The 10,098-nt window shown below is 36.2% G+C and overlaps 1 protein-coding gene across 1 annotated transcript in view; it reads right to left on the bottom strand.

Moving 5' to 3' along the window:
• Window positions 1-857: 857 nt before the first annotated feature.
• Window positions 858-10,098, bottom strand: part of LOC108368261 (mucin-5AC-like) — a 17,560-nt gene continuing 8,319 nt past the window's right edge. Inside the window, exon 2 of the mRNA XM_017623082.1 lies at window positions 858-1,175. Coding sequence (XP_017478571.1) covers window positions 858-1,175 — 318 coding nt within the window. The remainder of the gene's footprint in view (window positions 1,176-10,098) is intronic.

Genomic DNA, 10,098 nt, shown 5'->3' on the forward strand with positions numbered 1-10,098 from the left:
CGAACAGTGACGTTTGCAGGCCAGATCTCAGGCTTAAGCAACTTGGGAAACAAATCCTCGGCGACAGCTAGTTTGAAGTTAACATGTTCTAAATCATCCATTGAGGCATCTTTCTTGACGAGCTTATGACAAAGTAGCGACTGTTTTTTGATACCTGAGTGTTTTTCCACATATTCGAGTATGTCATTACAGCCTACAGAAGGCTTGAAGGAAGCTAAATGAAGCCACTTCTTACGAACAGCAACCTTCTTAAGAACAGCAACATTCAGTTCAGTGTTAGTATTTGAACCAATAACACTCAAATCATTGATTCTCTTGCCATTCGGATTAACGACTTTGCTGCGATCGTTATTTACTTGGTGGGCTGCGTTGTTACGGACGTCTACGGCTGGTACTCCAGGCGGAGGAATTTCGGCAGACCCTAACGCATCAGCATAACTCAGCCTAGAGACATTGCGAGTGTCAACGCCGAGTACACTATCCACGGCCGGAGAGGTAGAGCGAGATGATATTGTTTTATTATGTGTGTGTAAGGGTTTGTCAGGCGGTGCATTGGCGACTGCACTAGTAGAATTAAAAACAGTGTAAACAAGAGAATTAACATTAGGCTGCGAAGCATCGACATCATAATTAGCTGGAGCGGGCTGCGAAGCAGTAACATCAACATTGGCGGAAGCCAGAGAAGCAGAATCTACCTTTGGTGAAGCAGCGGCCGCGATGGCGTTGGTAGAATTTTCTGTTGGTGTGTTAGTACAACCACACTTACAGTGTAGTGCCATTTGGCGCAATTCGTTAACTTCGGCAGTGAGCGAAACAAGAGCAGCGTGAACGTCTTCGGAATCAAGTTTACGCAGGGCTTATAACTCAGAGCGCAACTTAGTTGTTTGTTCAATTAAGAGCTTTTTATCATCTTGAAGAGCATGAAGTTCCGCGACTGCACGCGCTTGCTCAGAACTAAGCGCTTTGAGCTCACTGTGGATCGTTGGTAGAATAGCTAACTGTTGTTTGATGTCTCTACCATAATCATCACACGAAATAAGCATTGTTTTGGAAGTTGTTGTTGCTGTAATATTCTCTAGAGCAGGTGAATTTGACGATGTAGAAGTTTGTTGTTGGTGTTGTTGTTTAGCGTCTCTGCCAGAGTTATCACGCGAAGTAAGCGTTGTTTTTGGCAGCTGTTGTTGATGAGATGAGTTTCAATAATTCGTAATATTAGCAAGAGAAGGCAAATTAGATGACTTATTATTTGAAGTCGCGAATACGGCCCGATTAGTGGAACGCGGGGGAGAGTGAAGAGAAATTCTGCGAACATTCGCGCATTTTTTGCAAACATATTTGTTGTTTGAATTTGAGAAATAGTCTAAATCAGCAGGCAAAACACCAACACAGTTGGGATGGTATATTTCGTTACAATTATTGCATTGCACTTTAGGTTTCGCGCGATCAACTTTTTGGTTGCAAACACACGGCATAGTGATGGATAATATTCATATCAGTTTTATTAGAAACGGCAAGAGTCACTGTCTCATTGCACTAGGCAAAATGTCGAAATAAGAATCACAATAAATTATGTTTATGAGAAATATTTAGAGCGCACTAAAGACACGTCCGCACAGTACACCGACTCAACTTGTTTAAGCTCTACCCAGAATTACAGCGGACGACGGTAAGGCGGTCGGCGGTAAGTGCACAGCTGAATAGTTGCCGCAGTGAAATCCGTCATAGTAAACACAATTACGGCGCACGACGGCTTCCGTCAGTTGTCATTTTGATTTGAAAACTATCAATAAAATTAAATACTTTTTCAGTACATGCCATGATACAATAACTACAGGTATCGTCTTCCCAGAGAGCGCATATTCCGATCTGCCTTATTTGAAAAATATCATTGTTTCCTATACTAAAAGGTTTACTGTAAGGGAAAAGGGATATTTGTGTACACCATATACCATACATGCTCACGTTTTTGTTTTAACAAACCTTCTTGCAGAGAATTTATTTAATTTGCAAAAGCCGAAAAATAAACATTTGCTTAGAGAAGCTTATAGAAGGTGATCGAACCTTCCACTAAGGTTTAAATTAAAGCTAAAACTCTAGACTACTATCCCTGAAAATACCATGCCTGATCCTGACCTAAAGGTCACTTATAGTCATGTATTAAACAGCGAAAACTGATTTTAGCGAAGTTTTAGTACCTACCGCAATTAAACAAAAGGTGATAGAACCTTCCATTTAGGCTCAAATTAAGGCCTAGAGTTTAGCTTTAATTGAAGCCTAAGTAGAAGGTTCTATCACCTTCTATCAGCTTCTCGAATATTGCAAAAAACCCGATTTTTAACGCTTTCACCTAGTTTTTCTCTATCAACCACAGCTATAACATTTTCAGCATAATTTTTTTTTTTAATTTTTGACCTCGTTTTTCTCAAACTCTGGAGCTGATGGAAACTTTTTACTTGCGGATTAATAATTAGCACCAAAAAGTCTATCAAAAACTACTTAAACATTTGCCGCACCAAATTTTTTTCCATTTTTGTTGGCCTGTATAATAATATAAATTAATATAATTAAGAAAAATGGGGTTTTTTTTGAAAAGGGCCCGTTCGATTTTTGATCCAAAAAGTTTGTAATTTCATCGTCTAACAGAATCAGGTCAAAAAACCCATATGCAAGAACCTTTCATTTACGGCTGATTCAGGCACACCGTGTTCCTTACAGAAGTATGATTTTTATGCACCCAAAACAGCTTAAAAAGAACTTCTTCAAAAGGCCTTCAGAAGTATTGCTCTTCTGGAAGCTCTTCTTTGAGTAGCGAAAGCAGAATCCTTTCAATTTGGGCCACTCCGTACAGAAAAAATGACGCGTGTAGCACCGTACACGTGATAGAAGTAAAACTTCTTATAAAAAGTGAGTAGCAGGTACTCACGAAATTTGATATGTAAAGATATGTGTACGGCACGGCAAAGCATTTGGCGATTGAGGTACATACATTTGTAGGTTAGGTTAGAAACTGAACATTAATTTCATTTCATTTCACTGATTTATAATTTATTGATTCATTTTTAATTGCAATTGAAAGTCCAGTAACAACACCTTATATTAGTTCGCCCTGCTAGCATCGTTAGGACCGGGTTATAATGGAGGAAAAGCCCAAAATACAAATAAACAAGGCGAATTCATATTACAACAAACACATCATTTTGACATTCAGAAGAACCGCGGCGAAAATCTGAATTCGGCAGTAACACCACCTTGTACAAATTCGTCTTGACAAATTCCTTTGTGCGGCATCTCCTCGTCTTCTCTTTGCGCAACGTTGTGTTTTATCCAAGGCGAATTCATATATTCTTATCACGAATTCATATATTCTTATCACGAATTCATATATTCATGTTGTGGCAAGAGTATAAAAATATAAAATTACCTAACCTCGGAGGCCAATTCACGAAATAATTTCATGAATTTGAGTAGAAACTCAGTGCATAAACACCATTTCGTGTATAATTGAAATCATGAAATATCGTAGTGTATGAACCAGGGTTGTTGCGAATATTCACATTCGCATTCGCAACCGCGGAGCTTCCGCATTAATTTTAACATTCGCATTCGCTTTCGCATTCGCAAAAATCAATGCGGATCTTTTGCGAATGCGAATATTGAAGGGACCGAAAATTATAGTTATTTTTTTACGAGTTAAACTTGGCCAAATATTTTTTATTCCGAAAAAAACGTACTATCCGGATAATAAACAAACCGCTTATCCAAATTAAACAAGTTTGGTATCCAATGAAAGAGGACTGAAATAGCTTTAAAACTGAAATGTCGAAACGAGGAAAGCCACACATTGAAAAATATTTCAATAAAAAATGTTAATTAATTACCATAGAACAAACATTGGGTCAGGTATGTATTTACATGAATTTCTTTAGTATTAAGTTATAAAAAAATTTAAATAGAGGTGGTAACCTTCATTCGTTATTTCTGTTTAAAAGCTATTCAGTCCTCTTTCATATGATGCCAAATTTGTTTAATTTGCATATTTGGTTATTTTCGGTCCCTGGAATATTGTGCAAGTGCACAGACGTATATCGAACCAGTCACGGAAGAAAGCATTAGAAATGAGTTACAAAAACTAAAATCGAAAAACGCTGATGACGTGACAGTTTCTCCAAATTCTGAAACAACCAAAAGAATAAGAATAAAGAATTCTTTAGAAAAAACGGTTTCTAAACAACGATTATGCCATGATGCTAGATTGTGAAGATGAAAGTCAGGAGGATACATCCGACATTTGCAGCTTTGCAGCCCCGATGAAATTCTCAAAAAGTAACTATTGCACCGCAATAAAAATAAATAAATATAACTGAAAGTCCTCTCAACTGGTGCAGTGTCAGTCGAAAAGAATTTACAATTATGCCAATTTTCAAGTTTTTCAAGTTTGTCGCCTCGAGCGAGTAGTTATATAGAGGCGCAGGTTTGATTTACGACCCTTCGAAAAGTTTTTATTAAGTACAATGCTCCAATTTTTTAATTCAAGCACTAAAAAAACATTTAGTCTTATCATGAGTTTCATTTTCCCCGAACCGGTTCACTTTTCACTTTTGGTTTTAATGTATATATTTACTATGGGCGGAATACAAATTTTCGGCTGATTTTTTTTTCGCGCAAAACTCAGGATAAGGCAGATTATTGAATATTATTAAACCTTCCTTTTTTTATTAACCTAAATCACCTAATTTACCCATCCAAATTATTTCTTAAAAATACATGACATCCGCATTCGCATTCGCATCCGCGGATGTTAGCTTTTAAACATCCGCATCCGCATTCGCATCCGCGGATGTCTAAAATTCCACATTCGCAACATCCCTGGTATGAACGAACGTTTCTACTAAAATCCATGAAATTTCGTGAATTGGTCTACGCATAAACGTAGTAAATGACAGCATGAATTACAACAAACCATAAACATTTCGCCCGTTGATTCAGATCGATTCGCAATCAAGTTGGACGTCTTTCCCACAAATTTTTACAATTTGCGAGCAATCTTGTTGTGCAATTTCATTTTTACAATTTCACAGTTTCGGCATACATTTATAAAATTCATCAAAAGATCGTATTTCGGCTGAGTTATCCATTTTGTGTTATTTAGTGAACAAATAAAACTAACATATGATGTTTTTTGGTATGTTGTTACCACTAAAATAAACACAAAATAGAATGCAGTTATACAACATGGACATTAACGTTGCGACGAGTTGTACAACTTCACCAAATTACCAAGTTGAATCAACGGTCGCAATGTTTATGGCTTTCTTTAAGAAACACCGGGGCGAAAATTTCAACTGCTCCTGTAACACTACTATGAATTAGGGATGGGTAGTGAGGGGTTGAAATTCGATTTTTCCCGAATTTCGAACATTGCCCAACCATTCGATTATTCGATTCGAGATTCGGTGGTGCAAATTCGATTTAATTCGAATTTTTTCGAATTTAGCAAAATTTTTTTGAAGTGAAACTTATTAATCGAGTTCGGAGATATTTAACACCAAGTCATAAAATCTGTATCGTTCAATTAAAAAAAATTAAGCGTCGAATTAAAGGCTTGTCCTTTGGGTCTGCAACATAGTTTTAGTTCTAAGAAAAGGGTTGCAACAGGTTAGAAAATCAAATTAAAATAATCGCTTCCGTAGATGTTTGCGTTAAATATTTAACACCAAGTCATAAAATCTGTATCGTTCGTTCGATTTTCAAAAATGGGGTAGGTGTCAAATGAATGGGCTTGCCCTGTAGATGTGTAACATGGTTTTAGTTTTGTGCCATATGTAAGAAAATCAAAATCAAATTATATATAAGTTAAATAAATTACTCCAATATGGGTATCAATCGAAATGGTTTTGAATAAACTTTATTTTTTAATTACATTTGGGAAGGTTTCCACCTGTTTTAAAAGTCGAATTTAGTTAAAGAGGTGTTGTACTTAAAATACTATAATAATAGATTGGCGCTTACACATATGTTAGTGTTTGGCCGAGCTTCTCCTCCGATTTGTGGCGTGCGCCTTGATGTTGTCACACAAAGCGGAGGGACCTACAGTTTTACGCCGACACCGAACGGCGATTGTATTTTTAGGAGAAGCTGTTTTTCATGGCAGAAATACACTCGGAGGTTTGCTATTGCCTGCCGAGGGACGACCGGTATTAAGAAAAAACCTTTTTTCCTATATTTTTGCGATGTTGCTTTCACCAGGGTTTGAACCCGGGAGCTGCGGAGTGGAAGCGCGCACTGCTTACCACTACACCACCCCATGCAACAATTAAAATATTTTTGAGGTGCTTGAAGAGTGGCCACCTGTTTAAAAAGTTAAACTCAAATTACACTGTGCGACAGCCGGAACCTGCCCGGACTTTGTTAACATTTTCTGAATGTATGTATACCCATCCAGTAGTCAAACGCTCGATGGATTTGCAAAAGTTAGCTCGTATTTTCATTTTATGGCCTACTAAGTTTTCATATCTCGCCCTAAGTACTTTTCAAAAAAGTCGAAAAAATAGCTAAAATAAATGTCTGAGCGAAATTAAAGGTTAAGACATACATATATATTAAAATTTCTTGGGAAATATTTTCTTAGAACATTTTAACCCATTAGCTCCCGCCTAAAACGGTCATATTTGACCCTTACTTCAAGAAATCTCGCATAAAGCAAATTAGGTAGATCGTTAGTGGATTGAAATATTCTAAAAAATTATTCTCCCGAAAATTTAACTGGGGGTTTTCCATGCTACCAACGTAAAAGCCTCTAAAACTTTAAAATAAAAAAGCAACAAAGAAACTAGTTTTTTTATAAAAAAAAAATTCTTAATTGAGTTTGGAATAACAGTTCCTTCATGGCACAGAGTTTTTGTTTTTATGCATCAGATCGAAAAACATGTATTTTTTTACTTGAATCCCTAAGACAAATGGAGTGCCACACACAGCGATGGCAAATGTAATCAGAAAGAAGAAAGTTGAAGAGTTGATTTTTTGGAAATAAAGATGAAATTCGTTTTTTTCTGGAAAAATTCGATTTTATCCGAATTTTAACAAACACAAAGTTCGATATCCAAAATTCGCCATTTTGGAGCTAAAATTCGAATATCGAAGCTTCGAATATCGAATTTACCCATCCCTACTATGAATTCGCCTTGCTATCATCCTCAGCAGCGGCAGCACAAAAACTACTCTAACAAGTTATACGCACAATGACAAACATGAAAAAATGTACAACAAGCACATAATTTTGACAATCAGTACAATTCGGCTTGAAATCAGCTGCTCTGGCAAAACCACTTTATATGAATATGCCTTGATATCAACGAGCAGTGTTGCTGGAGTCAAGTCCAGTTTATACAGGGTGGTGTTAGCAGAACGATATTAGCGTTTTGTCCCCTTTCAGACACGTCAAGTCTTGAAAGCAATTTTTATCGCATTCTCTTTTGTGTTTTCTCTTTGCTTCCACACGCATCAAGTTTTATTGAATTCAACTACTTGGTTCTTCAAACGGGAAGCAACGAAAAGATCAAAGGAGAACAAGAAAACTTGAAACGAATTGACGGTACGGAGGTATCTGTACTCTTCCCCTCTCTTCCCACCTCATTCACCAACGAACGAGCAGACTTGAAAGCAAGACTTGACGTGTCTAAAAGGGGACTTTCTTTTCTCGAAATAGTGTTGCATTTATTCTGCCCTACGTCAAGTTTTCGTGTTATTTTCCCAGAATTCTTTTATGCATATTGCGCGCTCTTTCTTTAAAATGTTGCACTCTAATAATGTTGCCATATAAAAATGTGAAATCTTTTCGAGAAAAGAAAACGCCATAACATTTTCTCCGCGGTACTTATAAATGCCTAAGGGCCGTTTTCACCAGCTCTGGTTAACACTAATCGCCAGTTAAACATCTTGCCGACGTTACTTACTTCATGCATATTACGTTGTGTCGGTAACGTCGGCAACGATGTTTAACTGGTGATTAGTGTTAATCCTTAGGGCCGGTTACTCAATGTCTGATTAACACTAACTACAGGTTAAATATCGTTATCGACGTTACCGACTCCCTGTTGTTAAATTTTTGCAAAAAATATTAAATGCAAAAGTCACAACTAAACAGAAATGTCAAAGACAGTGATGTTCACTCTTACTTTTTCAGCAAAATACATAAAAGGAGTTTTTCTAGTGTAGTTTTTTTCAAGAAGGCATCATTCAAAACTGGGCTACCGAATTTGTCAAAATTACAACAAACACCCCTCAACTGACATCATCTTATTTTTATTTCACCATGCATTCAACTGTGTGCGNAAAAAAGAAGTCTGATGAAGAGATGTGGTGATCTCCGAAATAGCTGCTATAACTTCTACCGCTTAGACTTTGTTGCTTTTTCAATTTTTCCTAATAAACAATCGTGGTACAAAGCTCAATAAAGATATATAAAAAAAATTGTAATTTTTTAATTTTTTATATATATATACTAAGGGCCGTTTGCACAATGTCTAGTTAATTCTAACTCCCAGTTAAACATCTTTATCGACGTTATCGACACCCATCATATAACATGTGATCGATAAAGCAGTTAACGTGCTTAACTGAAGTATGTACCTCCAGTTAGCGTTAACTAGACATGGTGCAAACGGCCTTAAATAGATAAAGTATGCATAGATATGTATATCAAATATATTTTAATTACCTGTGCAGCGATGTTAATTTTATAAAAATTCGGTTAAGTATATTACGAAATATAGGCATTTTAAAATTTGGAAATTAACAACCCATAATATTCATTTGCATAAAAAATTTTATATCACCTTGAAATCAGGAAAAAGGGGCGGGTCACGCCCACTTGTCCAGTTTTCCGGAGAGGGAGGTCGGTATTCTGCACTTGATAAAAAAATATTTTAAAACTAAGTTTAGCATTCAACATTGTATAATAACTTTGATGTAAATACATACAATATATATAATAGATATATACATATGTACAGTAATAGATTAATTAATGCGCACGCGATATTTTAACAAGTTTTGGATATTTTTCTTTTATTTATTTAATATATATTAAAAATACAGATATAGCCTTACTGAATGATAGTGCACACTTCTAACTACTACACTACTTCTAACCATAGCGGCTGACAGGGCCTCATAATGAATCATAAGCAAAAGTCGAAATAAGTTCATAGACACAACGAGCGGTTAAACTGTAAAACGTGCTTCGGACTTTTATAAGCATATATGTAATACTCCTATATTGTCAGTAAGAGCTAGTACCGTCCGAAAACACTACAGTACAGATATATCAATAAACACGTACGAAAGAAAAGGAACACATCCGTTTATAAATAAACATGTACACAACACATATACAAAACGGCACTCAAGTACACAATACATTGACAAAAACGGTACTAGCCTGTCTCGCTTTGATTTCGGAATGCTTACACATTGAGAAGTTAGCTTACTGCCAATATAGAAGTATTACATATATGTTTATAAGGAACCTCGTTCAAAATAAATACAAACATAAAAATAAAGTTGCACAATAAATTTATATAGACAGATATTTGAATAAAGTACTTCAAAACAAATACATATAAGTAACACTTTAAGGATGCATATGTTACATCTATTAACCCGTGAATGCCTTGATATAAATACTAATGAACATTAAAGTTAAGTAATGTAGCTGGCTTGTACCAAGAAGATAAATAATCCACCTTCATTGGGATGGCTAATTTCGATAGCCTACGTTGCTTAGCTTACAGCCGCACTCAGAAATGTTCCTTAAATTAGCTCTAATGGGCACTTAACTAATGATCGTTAAATCTCTTAATTAATGTTTCCTCTCAGAGTTAAAAATTATGAAATAAAAAATTGATGTATGATTTATTTTTGTGGCATCACTGACTTTTTTCGTTCTTCTTCTTCTTCTTTTTTGGCGCTGTAACCGCCTAAGCGATTTTGGCCGAGTTCAGCAAAGCACGCCAGTCGTTTCTCCTCTGTGCCAACTGACGCCAATTGGAAACGCCAAGTGAAGCCAAGTCCTTCTCCACCTGATCTTTCCATCGCAGT

The sequence above is a fragment of the Rhagoletis zephyria genome, unplaced genomic scaffold (genome assembly GCF_001687245.7).
Source record: "Rhagoletis zephyria isolate East Lansing unplaced genomic scaffold, Rhagoletis_zephyria_1.1 Rzeph_scaffold_03035, whole genome shotgun sequence".
Lineage (NCBI taxonomy): Eukaryota > Metazoa > Arthropoda > Insecta > Diptera > Tephritidae > Rhagoletis > Rhagoletis zephyria.